We start from the raw sequence: 23,450 nt of genomic DNA on the forward strand, positions 1-23,450 counted from the left end.
TGGTATTTGCTGAAGTGTTTGATTAGCATCTTTCAGATATGAGGCCTTTTCACCTTGTCTTTCCAACATCCATTAAAAACAATTGAAGATTTTGCTTAATCAGCAAAATGAACGGGCTGTTTGGCACAGTAGTTCAACAGAAAGCTCACAGCACTGAGTGTTCACTAAAGCAGATGTCGACAGAATTTTGCCCTGAACTTCTTTTTGAAGTAGACTTATAAAAACAATCATTTCGTTTGTGCTCGAAAGAAACATTTCACCTTCAGATCCATTTCAGCAACTCAAATGCATTTAAATACTTGCAACTTAATATAATAATAATAATAATGGATGGGATTTATATAGCGCCTTTCTAATACTCAAGGCGCTTTACATCGCATTATTCATTCACTCCTCAGTCACACCCGGTGGTGGTAAGCTACTTCTGTAGCCACAGCTGCCCTGGGGCAGACTGACGGAAGCGTGGCTGCCAATCTGCGCCTACGGCCCCTTCGACCACCACCAATCACTCACACACATTCACACACAGGCAAAGGTGGGTGAAGTGTCTTTCCCAAGGACACAACGACAGTATGCACTCCAAGCGGGATTCGAACCGGCTACCTTCCGGTTGCCAGCCGAACACTTAGCCCATTGTGCCATCTTATACCTAACTTATACTTATACTTAAATACTTGCAACTTAATATACTTATACTTGCAACTTAATATACAAAATACTTTAAAACTGTTTGGTAACGAAGGGCGCTCCTCCTAGGTTAGACAATAAACACACCTTGCATTCATTCATTTATCAAACTTTATCAAACTTTTCCATGTGATGGATGATGTCAAATGAATAGATGGTGTTGATGGAGCTGTAACTTTCTTTCCATTGCAGTTTTCGAAGTCAATGGTACTTGACGCATACAGTGAGTATGTGAACAATTTTAGCACTGCCATGGGAATTCTGAAGAAAGTCTGTGCCACCAAACCTGCCTTTCTGGAATTTTTGAAAGTAAGTGAAGTGTCTGACTAGAGGTAAAATATTGTTTTAGTTTTTAAGTCTATTTATAATGTGCATCAAAATGGGACCAAAGTGATTGGGCTCATTGCTGTATGTCCTCAAGCTTGGAAAGAAAGACATGTAAGAAGGAACTGCAGATGCTGGTGTAAACCGAAGATAGACACAAAAATCTGGAGTAACTCAGCGGGTCAGACAGCATCTCTGGAGAAAAGGAATAGGTGACATTTCGGGTCAAGACCTGAAGAAGGGTCTTGACCCGAAACGTCACCAATTCCTTTTCTCCAGAGATGGTGTCTGACCCGCGAAGTTACTCCAGATTTTTGTGTCTATCTTGGAAAGATGGTACACATAAGTACGTGTTTGGTGTGCACTGGCGTTCTGTGAGTTTAGTTTAGTTTCTTAGTTAGGAGATACAACATGGAAACAGGTCCTTCGGCCCACCGTCCACGATCCGTTCAATCATCCGTTCACCCTAGTTCCACTCCTTACACACACAAGGGAACAATTAATCTACAAACCTGCACATTTGTGGAGTGTGGGAAGAAATTGGAGCATCCGGGGAAAACAAACATGGTTACATGGAGAACGTGCAAACTCCACACCAACAGAACCCAAGGTCAGGGTCGAACCCAGGTCTGGTGCTATGAGGCAGCAGCTCTATCAGCTGCGCCACTGTGCTGCCCCGACACTCCATGCACCCTGACTCCTCACTCCTCAGCCATGCTTGACTTCCAGGGTGGTAGAATCATTGGTTCCTGTTCACAATGGATTAACAAGTAAGCAATCCTTTCATCTTTACCTTCTAATTAGACAAACGTATACTCATATATGAGCTACGGCGTTATTTACCTTTCTTAAAATTGCTTTTTTCCACAACTGTTCGTACTTTGGCAAACATCTGTGTTCAAAATACTCATTCTTTGCATCTCTTTGCTTTCTGCTGCTCTATATTTGTGTGGACAGAGCTGATGGTTTATTTGCTGATATATCTTTCACCTCTCCCCGCCCCAACATTTTGTACCCTTAGTTCCTTCTCTTGCTTCTTCATTTTGCAGTTTTGCTTGGGCCTACGTGGAGCACATGGACATGAATTCTCTCCCTTTCTCAGTGAACAACGTTGATACAAAAATACTCCAGTCTTGTCCTGACACTGCTGAGATCCCATGGCATGTGGTCACTGCCCCAGACAGAAGGCAAAACACAGCAGCAGTGGATCAATGGATATTTTTCCAACATGGATAGAGATGGATAGATTCTTGATTAGTACAGGTGTCAGGGTTATGGGGAGAAGGTAAGAGAATAGGGTTGAGAAGGAAATATTGATCAAATATTCAGATTAAAAAATCGATCATAACCTATGATGAGCGTTTTGACGGCACTGGGCCTGAACTCGCTGGAGTTGAGAAGGATGAGGGGAAACCTCATTGAAACTTACCGAATAGTGAAAGGCTGGGATAGATTGCAGCAACCAGGTTCAGGAATAGCTACTTCCCCACAGCCATCAGGCTATTAAACCTGGCTCGGACAAAACTCTGATTATTAATAACCACTTTCTGTTATTTGCACTTTACCAGTTTATTTATTCATGTGTGTATATATTTATATCATGGTATATGGACACATTTATCTGTTTTGTAATAAATGCCTACTATTTTCTGTGTGCTTAAGCAAAGCAAGAATTTCATTGTCCTATACAGGGACACATGACAATAAACTCACTTGAACTTGAACTTGATGTGGAGAGGTTGTTTCCACGAGTGGGAGAATCTAGGACTAGACATCATAGCCTCAGAATTAAAGGATGTTCCTTCAGCGAGGAGATGAGGAGGAATTTCAGAGGGTGGTGAATCTGTGGAATTATTTGCCACGGAAGGTTGTGGATGCCAAGTCAATGGATATCTTTCCAATCCATGATTGTTATAATTTTATAAATTTCTGTCAGGGCGCCCCTCAGCCTTTGGCGCTCCAGAGAAAACAATCCAAGTTTGTTCAACTTCCCCTTATATCTAATACTCTATAATCCAGGTAATATTCTGGGGTGAACCTTTCTAAAGCCTCCACATCTTTCCTGTAATGCAGTGGCCGGAACTACACACGATACTTCAAATGTAACCTTAACTTTTTATAAGGCAGCAACATGACTTCCTGACTCTTATACTCAATGTCCCGACCGATGAAGGCAAGCATGCCCTAAGCCTTCTTTACTATGTTGGTCCTATCCACCCATCTTGCACACTAATTTCTTGAGGCTCCCAGAACTGTTTCCAGCTGTCTATTTCTGTACTAATGAGGGATGTGCTTGGGTATGGGAATACTCCACTGGACTGTTCGTCAGAAAAGACTGTCACTGTGCGTTTGTACTTTGCACATGTGACTATAAAAGCCCCATTGAACTATTCTTCTGCTTCCCCATTATTTGTAGCACTACCGATTCCATCTCAGTCAGATGGTGGTTAGAAAACTTGCTTCTTCCATCTGTGGATTGTGGCACTAGAGAAAGAAAACAGTGGCTGAGTTAATTGAACAGCAATGAATGGAGTTACTTTCACACCTTACCTTTGTGGCTGATTTATTGCCAGCATTGTCAGTGCTCCTTACTTACTCCACGTGAAAGTCAATGCTCCTTACTTTCTTCACATCTCACCCTATGACCAAATTCCTTGAAGTTTAACATGTCTGCCAGACTGATTCATTGATCAGATGCAGCGATGCAACTTATCGATGCTGCTTATGCCTTGGAATTGAATCGGGTCCCATTGAAACACTACACCCCTTTACAGGGAGGCACAGTGGTGCAGTGATAGAGCTGCTGCCGTACAGCGCAAGAAGGCCGTGTTTGATCCTGACTTCGGGTGCTGTCTGTCCAGTTTGTACCTTCTCCCTGTGACCGCATAGGTTTTCTCTGGGTGTCCCGATTTCCTCCCACATTCCAAAGGCGTGCAGGTTTGTGAGTTACGAAAGCACTTTGAGTTTTGCTTAGGATTTAGACATCTGCAGTTTCTTGTTATCTTGCGAAGATAAAGTTGTTCTTCTGTACAGCTGCAGAGTTTATTTCAAGTGTTAGTTAAACTCGCTGCACCCAACCAAGCACTGACTATCTGCCAACCACACTAACAAATGTTTCCTTCCACGACAGAACTGCCACGAGTCGAGCTCTGATCGGATTACTTTCTATGGCTTGGTGATGAAGCCAATTCAACGGTTTCCACAGTTCATTCTTCTACTCCAGGTAGGTATTGTTCACTCAGTGAAGGGAGAGTCACTGTTTGTTCGATAAGATAGAGCACCGTAACAACATTCGTCCTTTGTTGTTATCTCAGACTAAGTCTTGTGAAAAAATGAAAAGCACAAATCTTTGTTTCCACTCCTTATCGCATGATAAGTTCATGAGTACTTGGAGCAGATTTAGACCATTTGGTCCATCAGGTCATGGCTGATCTATCTTTCCCTCTCAGGAAATGACGATGCAGAGTCGATGGGCTGAATGGCTTACTTCTGATCCTATGACTTACAAGATATTCAGTTTAGTACTTTATGCATAATTGGCGAAAAGATCAGATAATCCAGAGATCTCTTTCCTTATGGTTGGCGTAGAGAGGGCAAATATCTTCCTGAGCCTCAGATTATCCACAACAGGTAACCAGAGGGACCAAAGCATTAGTACTCCAGGGATATGAGTTCAATCATTGCTGAAAGTATTGACTGATCTAATTATGTCTCTTGAGTTTATGAATCAACAGCTAAGTGCTGTCCATCACAATTCACCCAAAGGCCATTTCAAAATGGAAATGAGGGCACAAAAGACTGCAGATGCTGGTTTATAAAAAAGACACATGGTGCTCGAATAACTCAGCCGGTCAAGCAGCATTTCTGGAGAACATAGATAGGTGTCATTCCGGGTCGGGATGTCGGGAAAGGTTAGGACCAAAAATGTCACCTAGCCGTATTCTCCAGAGATGCTGCCTGACAAGTTGAGTTACACCAGTACTTTCTGTCTTTTTTTTATTAAAACATTTTTTTTTTTAAATTAGAAGCAGTGTACAATAGTATAAACCGCGGCATATGACATAATACATTTATTGTACATCTTCCATTTTAATTTTAACAAAAATGAAATAGAAAAAGAGAGAAAGAGCAAGAAAGAAAGAAAGTGAAAGAGAGAGTGAATGTGTAAAAATAGAACCCCTAAACTACCAAAGAGTGTAGTCACAGAGTGAGTAAGTAAAAACTTAAAAAAAGAAAAAGAAAAAAACGAAAAATAATTATTAAAAAAACGTGTTGATATACCTGCTTCATTTCTCACCTCACCCATCACCCTGTCAGTAAATCGGTACTTTCTGTTAAAAACTGGAAACATTGCTTTTGCAAATACAGCTGATTCTTCTATCTTATTTCCACTTTGGCAACCAAGATTTCCCCTTCTGAAAACCACACTGACCACCTGAATAATCTATAATTTCCAGGACTATAGGGAAAGATTGAGTAGGCTAGGACTTTATTCCTCGGAGCACAGGAGGATGAGAGGTGATTGTAGAGAAGTGTATAAGATCATGAGAGGAATTGATAGGGTAAATGCACAGTCTTTTGCCCAGAGTAGGGGAATCGAGAACCAGAGGACATAGGTTTAAGATGAGGGGGAAACATTTAATAAGTACCTGAGGGGTAACATTTTTACACAAAGGATTGTGGGTGTATGGAACGAGCTGTTGGAAGGGGTAGTTGGGACAGGTACTATCATAATGCTTAAGAGACATTTGGACAGGTACATGGATAGGACAGGGTTTAGAGGGATATGGGCCAAGTGCCTGTTTCCACACTGTATGATTCAATAATTCTCTATGACATCTATGTTTCATACCTGATGAATATTTTGATCTGGCCCTTTGGGATTCTGTTTTATTATGCCGTCGTGTACCAGCCACATCCTCAGCGTGTGGCTCCATCCTACTCACGGACTGGGCAGTGCTCTAGGCCAGCTCACGGTGTTGGTCGTTGCTCTCTGCTCTTGCACGTGAGGCATCAGGAGTACCTTTCACCCTACTATTCATCAGAGGGAATGTGAATGGCCAGTACTATCCCTTCCCAGCATTGCATCAACTTACAAACATGCCGAACATACAAATGTACCCCACTCAAGAGCACTTGTATCCTTCGCCTGATCAATGTCACGGAAGATGTAGATGTCGGACAAGGCTATTCACCGACCCTTGCCTACTCTGCCCAGGGTTCCAACCCAAAACTTGGAAACCAGCCCTACAGACCAACTTTCTCATCTAAGCTAGTCCCACTTATCCACGTTTGGCACATATCCCTCTAAACTTTTCCTATCCATGAACCCATCCAAGTATCTTTCTAATGTTGTTATAGCATCTGGCTCAACTACCTCTTCTAGCAGCTCGTTCCATATATCCACCACCCACAATGTGAAAAAGTTGTCCCTCAGGTTGCTATTAAATTGTTCCCCTCTCACCTTAAACCTATGTCCTCTAGTTCTTGATCCCCCTACTCTATAACATGCTCTGTGCATTCACACCATCTATTCCCCTCATGATCTTATACACCTCTTCTAGATCACCCCTCAGCCTCCTGTGCTTCAAGGAATAAAGTCCTAGCCTGCCCAAACTCTTCCTATAGCTCAGGCCCTCAAGTCATGGCAACATCCTCATAAATTTTCTCTGTACTCCTTCCAGCATAATGACATATTTCTTAATGCGGGGTGACCAATTCTGAACACAGTACACCAAATACCGCCTCACCAACATCTTGTACAGCTGTAATATAACTTTCCAACTTCAATGTGTAGGAAAGAACTGCAGGTGCTGGTTTAAATCGAAGGTAGACACAAAATGCTGGAGTAACTCAACAGGACAGGCAGCACCTCTGGAGAGAAGGAATGGGCTGAAGCAGGGTCTCGACCCAAAAGGTCACCCATTCCTTCTCTCCAGAGATGCTGCCTATCCTGCTGAGTTACTCCAGCTTTTTGTGCCTACCTTCCAACTTCTTTACTTGATATGCTGACTGAAAGCCTGCTTGGCCACCCTATCTACCTGTGACACTGCTTTCAGAGAACACTGTGCCTGCACTCCTGGATCTCTCCGCCCTACATGGTTGTTCTTTCCCCTCCGCAGATGCTACCTGGCCTGCTGAGTTCCTCCACCAGTTCCCCTTTTACTTAAGATTATATCATCTGCAGTCTCTTGTGCCTCAGTAAGACCATTGCTCTTCCGTAGCACCACCACCATTCATTAACCTTGTTATGAATGAACATCATAAACTTAATAGTTGCCACTCTTCAATATGCCAATGATTTACATTTCCAATCCGGTAAAATTAGATGGTGATTTGTTTTGGCATTATTTGTCCATACTGGATCAAAGCGGTTTTGTGATCCTCATGAATGTTACCAAAATCAAACATAAATAATCCAGTTATAAAGCGGGGTGCTCCTAAACCTGCCTTCCGCGTGACTCTGTGTTTGTTGATCGCTTTCCCCAGGACATGCTGAGAAACACCCCGCGGGGACATCCCGACAGACTCCCTCTCCAGATGGCACTCACTGAACTGGAAACATTAGCCGAGAAACTAAACGAGCAGAAGCGGGAAGCAGATCAGCGATGTGAAATGAAACAGATCGCAAAAGCCATGAATGAACGTTACTTGAACAAGGTACAACTTTAGGTTTGACTGATCAAAATGTACAGCATGGAAACAGGTACTTCGACCCATCCAGTCCACGGTGACCATTCAGCAAAATAAATGAAAAGCCAGATTCAAATTAACACCAAGTCAATAGTCTTTCATGACTTCAGGCAAGAAATTGCTCGGATTGAATCTGTCAGCTGGCATGGAAGTCAACATAATCTTTTTGTAACTGCTTCACACCATTTCAGGAGATAATCCTCTCAACCTGATGCAGCAAACATGCTTTTGGACTTTGGCTAAAAACGTAAGCGAAAAACAGTCTACAAAATCTGTTTACCCTGGTTTTCAGTTTCACGTCTACTCCCTTAATATCAGAGGCAATTTACAAAGGCCAATTAACGCACAGGTCTTTGGGGGACAGACACAAAAAGCTGGAGAACTCTGCGGAACAGGCAGCATCTCTGGAGAGAACGAATGGGTGACGTTTCGGGTCGAGACCCTTCTTTAGACTGAGAGTCAGGGGATAGGGAGAGATAGAGATATGGAAGGGTAAGGTGTGAAAACACAGGTCAAAAGGGACAATGACCACAGAAATGTTACATTGTTAGCTATGAGGAAGATGACAACGAAAGAATACAATAAGATTGTTAAGGGTTTGGACACGCTAGAGGCAGGAAACATGTTCCCGATGTTGGGGGAGTCCAGAACCAGGGGCCACAGTTTAAGAATAAGGGGTAAGCCATTTAGAACGGAGACGAGGAAACACTTTTTCTCACAGAGAGTTGTGAGTCTGTGGAATTCTCTGCCTCAGAGGGCGGTGGAGGCTGGTTCTCTGGATACTTTCAAGAGAGAGCTAGATAGGGCTCTTAAAGATAGCGGAATCAGGGGATATGGGGAGAAGGCAGGAACGGGGTACCGATTGTGGATGATCAGCCATGATCACATTGAATGGCGGTGCTGGCTCGTAGCGCCAAATGGCCTACTCCTGCACTTATTGTCTATTGTCTATTGTCTCCAATTTGCGTCGGGCCTCATTCTGACAATGGATGAAACCCAGGACAGATAGATCAGTGTGGGAATGGGAGGGGGAGTTAAAGTGCTTAGCAACTGGGTGATCAGGCTGGCTGCGGTCTTTGGTCTTAGGGGGATGTGGGAGGAAATCCTCGCACTCAGGAAGAATGTGCAAATTCCACAAGAACAGCATCGAAAGTTAGGATCGAACCCAGGTCTTTGGCGCTGTTAGGCTGCAGCTCTAACAGCTGTGCCCCTGTGCCGCCCTATTTTTAGTTTAGCTTAGTTTATTGTCACGTGTAATGAGGTACAGTGAAAAGCTTTTTTTTGTTGCTGCTATCCAGTCAGAGGAAAGACTATGCATGATTAGAATCAAGCTGCCCACAGTGTACAGATACAAGATATAGGGAATGAAGGGAATTTTGTTCCATCAGTTATGAATAATAGTTACCTTTAACTGAGAGACATTTAGCAGTAATTTCCAAATGAAGATGCAGTGAACTAATTGGCGGTTCTGGCATCCTCACTGGCTGAGATTCATGAAGCTGCAACTCCGGTTCTTCCCAGTAGATGTCAGATTCTGCACAGACTGAGGATAATTTGTGAACATTTTTACATTTTTGATTGTCAACTTCATGTCTGGGCACAAAGCTCACACACCGAGAGAAACGACTGGATGGAGATGAACATTAGGTGGCCTCTATAAGCTAGGATTGAATCTGGCTGTCGTTGTGAAGCTGTGAACCTGACTTGGTCCTTTTTCACTGAGTGAAGAAATAAAGTGCCGGAGGAGCTCAGCAGGTCAGGCATCATCTGTGAGAGGAATGGACAGGTGTTTCCGATCCAGACCCTTCTTCAGATTGATGGAGATAGGATGAAAAAGCTGGAAAAGAGTGATAGGGATGCGGCAAAAACTGGCAAGTAATAGGTGGAAACAAAGAACCGCAGATGCTGGATTACACAAAAGGAGATAATATGCTGGAGTAACTCAGCTGGTCATGCAGCATCTCTGGAGAGCATGGATAGGTGACATTTTGGGTCGGGAAGGCTGCTTCTAAAGTGCTTCATTCAAGCACTGAAGCATAATTCCATGCAATATTCTCAACCATACCATATTTAGATGTGGGAACATGGATATTTATTGATGATTCTATAGTGAAAAGCTCCCTTCATAATAAAACAATCCCTTCCACCTGGATCCGATCAGCGTCCATGCTTGAGTAAATGAGTGATACATAAGTACGACACAATGATATCATCAACAGGAGAAAAATAATCCCGGACTTCTAATACTATCACTACTGATGTCCCAAATAATCATCAGTTGAACTGTGCTAATGAGTAAGATGAAGACCAGAGGCAACTTGGCACAAGTGGCTCCGCTTTTTCACAGATTTTCCACACCTAAGTTCATTGAGTTACATGGAATACTGCAATTCAGAAACCACCCATTCAAGACAATTCAACTTCAATTCAGAATGGAGTGCAATGAATAGACACAAAATGCTGGAGTAACTCAGCGAGTCAGGCAGCATCTCTGGAGCTTGGTCTGAAGAAAAGTCTTGACCCGAAACGTCACCTATTACTTTTCTCTAGAGATGCTGCCAGACCTTCTGAGTTGCTCCAGCATTCTTCGGTGTAAACCAGCATCTGCAGTTCTTTCCTACACATTGCAATGACCAGAAATTAAAGTTGCCAATTTTACTTAAAATATTGCGGAAGAAGGTTTCTTCAGTGAAATGCATAAATCATGAAATGAATTTACATTTATATTTCTATATATTTTGTGCTCGTCATAGACACCTGTGTGCTAATTTATTCCCTGGCAGAGTAAATAAATAGAAAGCAAGGATTCCAACTCCAACTTTTACTTAGGTACTCCAACTTTTACTTAGTTTAGTTTAGAAATACAGTGTGGAAACAGGCCTTTCAGCCCACCAAGTCCATGTCAACCATCGATTACCCCATAGACTAACACTATCCTACACACTAGGGACAATTTTACAATTTTACAGGGAAAGGCAACAACTCTACCGTTGCGCCACTGTGCCGCCCATTTTGTGGGATGTTCCTTTAAAGCACGTACCATTTTAATGTAAGGACTGTGATAGCCAATTATTGCACAGCAAGGAGCCGAACTAGATGAAAAATAAATCACCCGGTGATCAATAAAGTCAGGAGAGGGATAAACATTGAGCAGGTCTCTGGGGAGAACTCCCGCACTGTGGCATCCTTGACATCGATCTGGATGAAAGATGGAGAACCGGCTGTTACTGTATTTATATCAGCAAAAACATGTTCTTTCAAGGAGTCTCTCTAGAGTTTGCTGCGTCTGGTTATGAGAGGATTACCCCGTGAAATGGTGTGAGGCAGTTTCAAAGAGATTATGCTGACATCTATGCTAACTGATAGATTTATTCTGTCAGCAATTTCTTGCCTGAAGTCATGAGAGCCTGCCGACTTACTTTAGTTGTTAATTTGAATCTGGCTTCTATGTTACTTCTGAAGCAGCCTTTCAGCAGGCAGGAATTTAATTAAAAATAGGGATAAAAGATAAATAGGCACCTCTCTGCTTCTCACTCTTAATAGACTGTTATCTGTTATATTGTCAAGGCTTTGCTTTGGGAATGATCTAAAACCAATGCTTACCAAAATGATACCTAAAACATGTAAACATTTTTTTCCTGGGAATTAATTTAATTCATATACTTTGCTTAAATCAGGAGGCAAAACATTTCCAATGGTACCTTTTATTGGAAAGCTAATGATAGAGCTGGATGTAGCCTTTGGGAACAGACTAATTGAACTATAAAACCAAAGAATTGCAGATGCTAGTTTACAAAAATTGACACAAAGTGCTGGGGTAACAGCAGGTCAGACAGCATCTCTGGTGAACATGAATAGCAAACGTCACCTATCTATGTTCTCCAAGATGCTGCCTGACCCGCTGCGTTACTCCAGCACTTTGTGTCTTTTTTTGATTGAACTGCAGAATCTGACGCAAGCAATTGAACCACTTGGCTTGCTCCATTCCTGCATGCTCGGGATCTTGTGACCAGCAGATGGCGTTTGGGAGGATTTCCCACAGTAAAATTGGTGGCATGGAGGCACAGCAGTAGAGTTTTTGCCTTCCAGCGCCTGAGACCCGGGTTCGATCCATATGACCGCATGGGTTTTTTCCGGGTGCTCTGGTTTCCTCCCACACTCCAAAGATGTACAGATTTGTAGGTTAATTGGCTTCGGTAAAAATTGTAAAATTGTCCCTGGTGTGTAGGATAGTGCTAGTGTACGGGGGGGTGATTGCTGGTCGGTGCAGACTTGGTGGGCCGAAGGGTCTGTTTCGATGCTGTATTTCTCAAGTCTGAAGTCTAAAGAATGGGATAGTGGATCATGGACCTGAGAGATCACCAACACATAATTACACCAGAACCTGCAGTGCCATAGTGTTGCAGGTCAGTTGGTGATGTTTCGGGTTGCGGGAATTTCTAATTCTAGCTGTCTGAGGTACGTTGTGAGTTTGGAAGGGGCGTGCCTGTTCAGTTCATTTACTGCAACCTTTGTCTCCCCCTTTGTGCCTGGGGGCCGAAATATCTGGACTTGTACCCGGGCGTAAATTAGCTTTGTAACTGGCTGTCATCTGCCTGTGTTTTATTCATTATTTAAGGCTGCTACATTAAACCCTCTCCGATGCAAATTAAGTTTTGCCCACAATCCACTCCCAACTCATGTCGGCATATCTTTTGCTTCTTCAGGTTTCTCCACGATGCAGGCAAATGTTCAGTTGTGGAATCGTGAAGTCTTTCACGCGAATTACCAGAGTTTTCCTTTAATCAATCTTCACTGAAACCAAGAATAATGAATCGAACAATCAATTGAAGGAAAAAGAAAATGAATTTCCTGTTTCCCTCTATTGATTATTCAAATGAAAAATGAAAAAAATACTGAGGTTGCAAACTCTCAGCCCCTGTTATATTTGTAAAACTGCTGAATTAGCATTTTATTAGCTAATAACCTTGCTTCCGAAATATAAGCCGGTCATTGAGGTCCCAATGTGTAGGAAGGAACGTGTAGGAAGGAACTGCTGATGCTGAGGCTGTGGTGGGTGCCTGGAACATGCTGTCAAGAGTGGTGGTAGAGTCAGATTGAGGTCCCAATGTTACTTTAATGTTGGTGCATACCTGGTCCAGCTAGCCAAAGCCAGGGTCCGAAATAGCTGCACACAGAGAATCGCAAAGCTGCAGTAACTGTTAATAACATGGGTTTCAATAAGTTCCAGAGCTGGTCTCATCCTGAAGTTCAGCAGCATAACTTAATCTTCTGAGATTTCCCCGTATTTAGTCGGCGCAGGATCTGTGAGCCCTAGAAGTTCAGTACAGAGTTTCGGGGAAGAAAGGAGAGGAGAGTGTAAGAGGTCATAAAAAGAGACTCCAGATGCTGGAATCTTGAGCAGAAAGCAAGCTGCTCGGAGGAACTCAGCAGGCCAGGCAGCGAGGGAAATGGACAAATGACGTTTCAGGTTGAAACCCTTGTTCACAACTGATGAAGATAACGGGGAGAAAGAGGTGTGAGGAAGGGATGGGGCAAGAGCTAGTAAGTGATAGGTGATTCCAGGTGAGGAGGGGTTGAATGACAGATGATTCAGTTTGGGGGATAGAGATAGTAACAAAGGCTAGGGGTGATAAGTGAAGGTGGAATTTAATAAGGAAGGAAGTTGGGGAGTGAAATATAGAACCAGAGGGACAGATGGTTGGTGAAGAAAACTGGAGGATCCTGTGTAGGATGATGTGGATGAGGGAAGCAGAGGAGGGGATAGGAACTGGGTGATGGGAACGAGGGGATAGGAACTGGGTGATGGGAATGAGGGGAGAGGAAATATAATGACAGATGTTGCACCTCCAGCAGAGAGTGGAAAGCCCCATCTTGAGAGCAGAGCTACTATGGCACATCTGAGGTGTTCTTTTTCTTCAGGAAATGTGGCACCTTCCTTCTCCCCTGCAGTTGTAGTAGTGGATGCTCACCCGTGACTCCTCTGTATCCCTCGTTCTCGGCTCCGTATCCTCCCAGACAGCACAGGGGCACAGTGACAGAGTTGCTGCCGCACAGCACCAGGGACCTTGGTTTGACCCTAACCTCAGGTGCTGTCTGTGTGGAGTTTGCTCGTTCTCCCTGTGACTGCGTGGGTTTTCTCCGGCTGCTCCGGTTTTTTCCTACCTTCTAAAGACATGTAGGTTTGTAATTTAATTGCCCATACCAACCAACATGCCCCATCTGCACTAGTCTTACCTGTTTGCATTTGGCCCAACACCTCTTTTCCCATCCTATCCATGTACCTGTCTAAGTGTTTCTTAAATGTTGTGATAGTACGAGCTCCTCCAGCAGCTCGTTCCATATACCCACCACCCTTTGTATAAAAATAGTTGCCCCTCATATTGCTATTAAATCTTTCCCCTACACCTTAAACCCATGTTCTCTGGTTCTCAATTTCCCTACTCTGGGTAAAAGATTCTGTACATTTACCCTATTGATTCTTCCATGGAGATTCATTGGTGTCCTCTCTAGTCACTCAATTGCCCATTCCAAATCATGCCAAAGCATTGTCACAGCTAAGGCTGCTATAGTTTATACATGGCATAAAGCGTGTGAGTGTGTGTACATATACATAACTTACATCCTGTTTCCCAATATGACCCAGCTTCTCCGTAGTGGAAACAGATACCTCATAAGGTCGGATGACATGATGGAGACGGTTTACAATGAAAAAGGAGAGATGGTGAAAACCAAAGAGCGCCGCCTGTTCATGCTGAACGATGTACTCATGTGTGCCACAGTCAGTTCCCGGTATGTACACTTCAATGTGTCAAATATCTTGTTATCTTGTTTAATATTGGCACTTCTGAGTAGCTGCTTTTTGCTCATTTTAATCTTAATAAGGTAGTTATTAACAGTCAATTTCTGTGTATAGGTTTTCCATTCGAAGGTGAGTGAAATTTCAACTGGGCAATCCTGATTATTACACTCTGTCTATCTCTTCCCCACCCTGGTAACATTATCACACTCTGTCTCTCCCTGCCCCAGACATAACATTATTGCACTCTCTCTGTCCCTACCCCCTTGTAAAACATTATCACACTCTCCATGTCCCTGTCCCACCCTTATAACATCACACTTTCAAGGTCCCTGTCCTATCCTGATAACATTATCACAATCTGTCTATCCATGCCCCATCCATATAACATTATCACACTCTATATCACTGCCTCATCTTTATAACATTACCACACTCATTCTGCCTCTGTCCCATCACCACATTTCCATTGACCTCATTAATTTCCAAACTATATTTGCTCTATGGTCACAGTTTGTTCCCTTCTTAAATGTGACATCTCCAAGTTTGCGGATGACACAAAGCTGGGGTGGCAGTGTGAGCTACGAGGAGGATGCTATGGGGCTGCAGAGTGACTTGGGTAGGTTGGGTCACAGAAGCATGACAGATGCAGTATAGTGTGGATAAATGTGAGGTTATCCACTTTGGTGGAAAGAACAAGAAGGCAGATGGTGTCAAATTAGGAAAAGGGGAGGTGCAACGACACCTGGGTGTCCTTGTACATCAGTCACTGAAGGTAAGCATGCAGGTACAGCAGTCACTGAAGAAAGCAAATGGCATGTTGGCCTTCATAGCGAGAGGAATTGAGTATAGGAGCAAGGAGGTCCTACTGCAGTTGTACAGGGTTCTGGTGAGACCACACCTGGAGTGTTGTGTGAAATTTTGGTCACCTAATTTGTGGAAGGATATCCTTGCCATTGAGCGAGTGCAGCGTAGGTTCACCAGGTTAATTCTCGGGATGGCAGAACTGACATATGATGAAAGAATGGATCGACTGGGCTTATATTCACTGGAATTAGAAGGATGAGAGGGGATCTGATAGAAACATATAAAATTCTTAAGGAATTGGACAAGCTAGATGCAGGAAAAGTGTTCCCAATGTTGGGGGAGTCCAAAACCAGGGGTCACCGTTTAAGAATAAGCGGTAGGCCATATAGGACTGAGATGAGGAAAAACGTTTTCACCCAAAGTTGTGAATTTCTGGAGTTCTCTGCCACAGAGGGCAGTGGAGGCCAATTCACTGGATGTATTGAAGAGAGAGTTAGATATAGCTCTTAGGGTTAACAGAATCAGGGAATATAACCCTCTAAACCTGTCCTATCCATGTATCCATTCAAATGTTTCTTAAACAATGTTGATAGTACCTGCCTCAACGACCTTTGTGTAAAAAGGTTAATCCTCAGATTTAATTTTCTTTATCGACTCTGACTGAATTCTGCAAAAAGTCCAAGTCATTTTTGAATGTATTACAATGCATGATTTGACACTTTGCCTCATTAGCACTGGTTGGATTTTGTAAAGTGTAGTACTGAGATCAAAGCTCAGTTATTGGGTTACACCCAGACCTCTTGCGTAAACATTGTTAAACAGACGAGGCATGGAAGTAAGCCATGGAAACACAAGGAACTGCAGATGCTAGCTTACAAAAAAGACACAAAGTGCAGGAGTAAATTGGCAGGTGAGGCAGCATCTCTGGAGAACATGGATCTGCAGCATGATGGCGAGACGGTAGAGTCACTGCCTCACAGTGCCAGACACTCAGACAGTCGGGACCCTTCTTCAGATTTATTGACAGGTTGGGCCATGGCCCTGAGTTCCCCATCTCTTCCATCAGGATTGTGCAAGGTAGTTTAGTGGGAGGCATCTGATAACGTGCACACAATCAAATAGAAATCTTTTGTTGCGTGCTATCCAGTCAGCAGAAAGACTATACATGATTACTATCAAGCCGTCCATAGTGTACAGATACAGGATAAAGGGAATAACATTTAGTGCAAGTTAAGTCCAGGGAAGTCCGATTATAGGCTACGCTAGCCCAAAGGTCTCCAATGAGGTAGATGAATGGTCAGGACCGCTCTCTAGTTGGTGATAAGATGCTTCAGTTGCCTGATAACAGCCGGGAAGAAACTGTCCCTGAATCTAGAGGTGTGCATTTTCACACTTCTGTACTTCTTGCCTGATGGGAGAGGGGAGAAGAGGGAGTGAGACTCTTCCTTGATTATGATGGTGGTCTTGCCGAGGCAGACATGTGAGATGAAAGATGGAATTCAAAACGTGTTTTTCTGGAGCCAGTGTAGAACGGCTGATACAGCGAAGGGTTCACTCTGGTCTTGTCCTCGAGGCTTGGTATTAATGATTGCTTAATGCATGCAGTGAAGCAGAACATTCTTCAGTTCAGTATGTGCACCCTACGATCACAATTACTGTGCGACACAGTGAAATCCTGTGTCATAAAATCAGCTTCAGACTTACAGCTTTCACAGTCTGATGTGCTCCCATCCGAGTAAATTGATACTTGAGGAGAGATAAATTGCAGTTAAAGTAATATTTCCAATAATTAATATTGGAAAAAATAATTAGTTGCACAAGGATGCATGAAAATGCAACAGGATTGTTAAATTACTATGGCTATGACTTTATTAAAATTAAGAGTTTTCTCTACATTTGAAAATTAGTGCTTTGAATCATAAAATTAAGTGAGTTAAGTCTGCTGTTGTGTTTTAATTACAATTCAATCTAGTTATTGAATGATTTTCATTCATCATCCTGGTGATCAGAGTTAGTGGAGTTCCTCCAATAAATCCTGCTGGTCTGAAAGGACTCAATATCTTCATTCAATATTTCTCACAATAGGGAAACGCTTGTAGTTATAATTGGAGTGACCAAATGCCAATTGCTTTTATTTTATTTCTTTACAAAATGGGCGATTATGCTCCAAGTACCAAAAATAATATGTGGACCACAGTCCCGGTTCATAAATAGTCAGGGTTATAATTGGCATTTGTACAAAACACTGGTTTGGCTGCACGTAAGAGTATTGTGTAAAGTTCTGGTCTCCACACCATGGGAAGGATGTGTAGCAATAGAGAGAGAGTGTGGAAGAGAGTCACCAGGATGTTGCCTGGACTGGAGACCTGTAGTTATAAGGATAGATTGGATGAGCTGGATTTATTCTTAATGAACTATAGCAGGCTGAGTGGTGATCTTTTAAAGGTTTATGACATTAGCAGAAAGGATAGATCATCAGTATTATTCCAGAGCAGGGGTGTCTACGGATGAGGCTAAAGGCTGAAGGTGAGAGGGAAAAAATGTAATCTGATGGGGAAATTTCTTGGTGGTTACCTAGAACGAGCTGCCAGAGAAGGTACTCGAGGCAGGCACAGTTATAATGTTTAAAAGGCATTTGGACGGGTACTTGGATAGGAGAGGCGTGGAGTGATATGGGGCTCATGGAGTGATAGGGGCGGCACAGTGACGCAGTGGTAGAGTTGCTGCGTCACAGCACCTGAGACCCCGGTTCGATCCTGACTGCTGGTGCTGTCTGTATGGAGTTTGTACATTCTTCCTGTGACCTCATGGGTTTTCTCTGGGTGCTCCGGTTTCGTCTCACATTCCAAAGATGTGTGGGGTTTGTGGGTTAATTGGCTTCTGTACAGTGTCCCGAGTGTGTAGGATAGAACTACTGAATTTATGATTGTTGGTCAGCACGGACTTGGTCAGCATGCTGTATCTCTAAACTAAACTATAAACTAATGTGGGCAAATGAGATTAACTTAGATAGGCATCACATTCAGCATTGGCTGAAGGGCCCATTTCTATGCTGTATAATTGTATGATTCAATACAAACTAATATTTGCTACCATCTGTCTCTTCTGAGGCTTGTAGAAACTGGTTGTAGATAGCACAATTTCAATGAGTTGCTTCTGTTGAAAATATAGTCTACTGCTTATTTCATTATAGTTCCTTTTCAATGATGTTTTGGTATGAATGGGTGAGTTCTAGCATCACATCATTCAGTTTCTGTTTCACCAAGGCAATTAGGCTGTGGTTCCTGGATTTCTGTTTAACATCCATTATAAAAACAGGCTGAGGCTTTAGAGGGCACTGGTCAGACCGCATTTGTAGCATTGTGAGCAATTCTTGGGCCCCATATCTGGGGAAGGGTGTGCTGTTGCTGGAGAGGGTCTGGAAGAGGTTTACGAGAATGAACCCAGGAATAATTGGGTTAACATGATGAGTATTTGATGGTACAGAGCCTGCACTCACTGGAGTTTAGAAGGATGAGGTGGGACCTCATTGAAACTTACCAAATAGTAAATGGCCTGGATCGAGTGGATGTGGAGAGGATGTTTCCATTAGTGGGAGACTCTAGGTCCAGAAGCCATAGCCTCAGAATAAGACATACCTTTCGGAAAGAGATGAGGAGGAAATTCTTTACAGAGGGTGGTGAATCTGTGGAATTCATTGCCACAGTTTGTGGGGGCCAAGTTAATGGATATTTTTAAGGAGGAGATTGATATATTCTTGATTAGTGAAGGTGTCAGGGTTTATGGGTAAAAGGCAGGAGAATGGGGTTGAGAGGGAAAGATAAATCAACCATGATTGAATGATGGAGTAGACTTGATGGGCCAAATGGCCTAATTCTGCTCCTATCACTTATGAATTTATGAATTTCATTTCAGACCCCAGCATGACAGCAGCGGTATGGTATCCCCTGGATTGCGGTACCTACTGAAGTGGAGTGTGCCACTGAGGCAGGTCGAAGTGGTCGAGTTTGGGAACAGTGAGGATCTTGCTGAGAAAAGTCGATTTATACCCTCGCATTCTGGAGAAAAGATTTTAATTAGTACAAAGCCAAGTAAGTACATTTCCCAGCCTTGATTCTTTCTCCCTTGGAACTAATGTCCCACTGAACTGTTTGCTTACCTGAACGTGCAAAGATTTCCGTCTAATGTGCTGTGTCCACATGGCCCAGGCAACTTGGATTTCTTATATATAGGAAAGAACTGCAAATGCTGGTTTAAATCAAAGATAGACACAAAATGCTGGAGTAACTCAGTGGGACAGGCAGCATCTCTGGAGAGAAGGAGGAATCGGCGACGTTTCGGGTCGTGACACGTTCAGACTCTTTTTCGGGTCAAGGCCTTTCTTATTCCTGATTTAGAATGTTTGAATTTATTTGGATCACCAATTTTGAAATACCTATTTGTGGTTGTTTCGTTTTATTCACTAGGTAATTCCTGGACAGAAAAATATTTTTCCTGAGTGTCCGTAACATGAGGCAACAGGGAATAAAAGGGGATGTGCGTTTAAATATTTTATATGGCTCAGTATCCTATGAGAGAAAGCCATAGCTTTAATAGACACAAAATGCTGGAGTAACTAGGGTTAGGCAGCGTCTCTGGAGAAAATGGACAGGTGGCATTTTGGGTCGGGACCTTTCTTCAGACTGATTGTAGGGGGGTTGGGGATCTGGGACCAAGAAAAGACAAGGATAAATCATAGCCGGCAATAGTTGATCTCAGGCTGGGTGGTTCCCTAATAATCCAATTGTTGGCTGGGGATGGTGTGATCTCAAGAGGGATACATTGGTGCAAACTGTGAAACTGGTTAACCGACTTTTAGTGGAGGAAGGGTAGGTGAGCGAGTGAGGGAAGTGTATGTAGAAGATACCTTCTTAGGGAATTCAACGTTCATACCTCTGTGTTGTAAGCTACCCAAGCAGAATATGAGGTTCTGTCCTCCAATTTGTGTGTGGCCTCACTCTGGCAATGGAGGAGGCCAGGACAGAAAGATCAATTTAGGAATGGGAAGGGAGGAAAAATGGTTAGGAACGGAGAGATCCAGCAGGCTTTGACGGACCAAGCACAAGTGTTTATCAAAATGGTCGCCATATATATGCTTGGTCTCGCTGAATCACAGGAACACATTTCGGGAACACCGGATGCAGTAGATGAGTTTGGAGAAGGTGCACGTGAACCCCTGTCTCACCTGGAAGCCATAGCTTTTGTTTTCTTGTAAAAAAGAAATTGAATTTTTACAAGTACTTTCAAACTGCCAGAGTTTATAAAATATTTATACTAAGTTTTACTTTCATTTTGAAAATCTGGGAGGCAACTGTGTGGAATTGAAATGAGCTTGGAGAACCTCAGGTGATCAGTTTCATGACATGCAGTTGTTAAAGTTTGCCTTGTTTTTCTCTTGCTGGGATTCCCAGTAGAGTTTGCAACAGCAGCTCAGGTGTGTTATTTTCATGAGATCATTGGAAATTGGAGAACTCTCCAAGGTGGATGCCTCGGGGCGGCAGAGTTGCTGCCTTACAGCATCAGAGACCCAGTTTTGATCCTGACTACAGGTGCTGTCTGTACGTTGTTTGTACATTCTCCCTGTGACTGCGTGGGTTTTTTCCGGGTGCTCCGGTTTCCTCCCACACTCCAAAGACGTACAGGTTATAGGGTAATTGGCTTCTGCAAAATTGTAAATTGTCCCAATTGTGTAGGATAGAGTAGGACTCAGTGGGCCGAAGAGCCTGTTTCCGTACTATCCACAAAACCTATTTGGCAGAAATACAGCTGTTTCCAGTTGTACATCAGGTGGCCAGTGCATGCACGTGGTTTCAAAGTGTTGACCATGTGTGTGGTGTATGGCTCTGTATGCATTTCTGAACATAGAATGCAGAGCAGGAAATGTCTCCGTGATCTTATACTTTAGTGTAGTATAGAGATACAGTTCAGAAACAGGCCCTTCGGCCCACCAACTCTGCACTAAGTAGCGATCCACGCACGTTAACACTACCCTATCCACACTAGGGACAATTTACATTCATACTAAGCCAATGAACATACAAACCTGTACGTCTTTGGAGTGTGGGAGGAAACCGAAGATCTCGGAGAAAACCCATGCAGGTCACGGGGCAAACGTACAAACTTGTACAGACAGCACCCGTAGTCAGGATCAAACCCGGGTCTCCGGCACTGCAAGCGCTGTGAGGCAGCAACTCTACCGCTACACCACACCTCTATAAGATCACCCCTCAACCTCCAGTCTTCCAAGAAATAAAGTTCTAGCCTGCCCAACTTCTCCCTATAGCTCAGGCCCTCAAGTCCTGGCAACATCCGCACAAATCTTCTCTACACTCTTTCCTGCTTAACACCCTTTCTATAGCAAGGTGACGGAAACTGAGCACTATACACCAAACGTGGCCTCACCTGCGTCTTGTACAACTATAACATAATATCCCAACTTGTATACGCAGCACCCTGACTAATGAAGACCAATGAACTGAAAGCCTTCTTGACCACCCTGTCTATCTGCGTCACCACTTTCAAGGGACTATGTACCTGCACTCCTAGATCCCTCTGATAGATAACACTTTGACTTCCCACCTTGCACTTATCTGCATTAAATTCCATTAACCATTTCTCAGTCCACATGGCCAACTAATCAAGATGTGTGTTTAGAAAATTATGTATTAATGTCCGAACATGAAGATTGTCCATGCACTGATCCCTTACAACAGATGACTTGGATATCATCAACATAATGATGAGCTGCACCATGGTGGGAGTTGGTAGAGCTGCTGCCTCACAGGCTCCTTAGAGACGTGACTTCAATTCTAGCCTTGGATGCTGTCTTTATGGAGTTTGTGCGTTCTCCCTGTGGCTGCATGGGTTTCCTCCGGATGCTCCGGTTTCCACTCACAACCCAAAGACGAGCGAGCTTGGAGATTAATTGGTCCCTGTAAATTGCCCCTAGTGTGTAGGGTGTGGATGTGAAAATGGGATAACATGAAACTAATGTTAATAGGTGATCGATAGTCAGCATGGACTTGGTGGGCCAAAGTGGCCTTTTCCATGCTATGTCCTTCAATCCATAAAATGTAATCTGATTACAGTCACAAATTTGTGATCTCAGATTACCAGCAAGAAGACCGAAATATGCTGTTTTGATTGGTTTCCAGTGCAACTTCTTGTTTTTAATTTAGTTTAGAGATACAGTGCGAAAACAGGCCCTTCGGCCCACCGAGTCCGCACTGACTACAAAAGTTTCTGCAAGTCAAGTAGAGCAAGTTTACAGTCATATGCAATGAAAAATCTTGCTTGCAGCAGCATCACAGGCATATAGACTCAGACAAGCATACAAAAACAAATTATACATAAAATGCACATAAACATTTCTAAATGAAAGAAGACTGTGGAGAAAACAAAACATTAGTGCAAAAACATAAACAGAAAAAAAGCAAGTCAAGAAGTGGACTCTGGTAGGATTAGGGTTGTGCAGGGTGGTTCAAGAACCTGATAGATGTAGGAAAGTAGCTACTCCTGAAACTGGTGGTGTGGAACTCATGGCCCGATGGTAGCAATGATGGTTGATGCGGACTTGGTGGGCCGCAGGGCCTGTTTTCTCACTGTACCTTTAATGTCTAAAGTGGAAGCTCTCTGTTGCTTTTGTAGATTGAGTACAGGTTTTCCATAAAGTGGTCATCCAGTCTAAGGTCGGTTTCTCCATTGCAAGGAAAATTATATTTTAAGCACTGGAGCTTATAATGTCTTTATTGTGAATCATTTTGTAATTGCTGTGACTAAATCTAAAGACATTTCGGTATGACATTCTGTTCACTAAATTGGCCAGCTCCTATTTTTAGATCCTGCTAATTTTATTAAATAAATAGGGTTTTGAGGGATGGTTTATTTTATTGGATAATTTATTGGATGGTTTATTTTAAATAAATTATTGATAGGTTCTTGATTAGTAAGTGTGTGAAAGGTTGCGAGGAGAAGGCAAGTGAATGGGTTTGAGAGGGAAAATAGATCAGCCATAATTGAATGACGGAGCCGAGTGGCTGAACGGCCTAATTCTGCTCCTATGACTTACGGTCTCATGAAGTTTTTATGTATGGCATTAAGT

At 43.1% G+C, this 23,450-nt stretch overlaps 1 protein-coding gene across 3 annotated transcripts in view; it reads left to right on the plus strand.

The window, feature by feature from the left end:
• Positions 1 to 23,450, plus strand: part of arhgef10 (Rho guanine nucleotide exchange factor 10) — a 243,141-nt gene that overhangs the window by 139,023 nt on the left and 80,668 nt on the right. For all 3 annotated transcript variants that reach the window (XM_033020671.1, XM_033020673.1, XM_033020674.1), the window contains 5 exons: positions 880 to 996; positions 4,142 to 4,234; positions 7,501 to 7,671; positions 14,351 to 14,496; positions 19,226 to 19,401. In XM_033020671.1, the coding sequence (XP_032876562.1) occupies positions 880 to 996; positions 4,142 to 4,234; positions 7,501 to 7,671; positions 14,351 to 14,496; positions 19,226 to 19,401 (703 nt within the window). The remainder of the gene's footprint in view (positions 1 to 879; positions 997 to 4,141; positions 4,235 to 7,500; positions 7,672 to 14,350; positions 14,497 to 19,225; positions 19,402 to 23,450) is intronic.

The sequence above is a fragment of the Amblyraja radiata genome, chromosome 5 (genome assembly GCF_010909765.2).
Source record: "Amblyraja radiata isolate CabotCenter1 chromosome 5, sAmbRad1.1.pri, whole genome shotgun sequence".
In the NCBI taxonomy this organism is placed as follows: Eukaryota; Metazoa; Chordata; class Chondrichthyes; order Rajiformes; family Rajidae; genus Amblyraja; species Amblyraja radiata.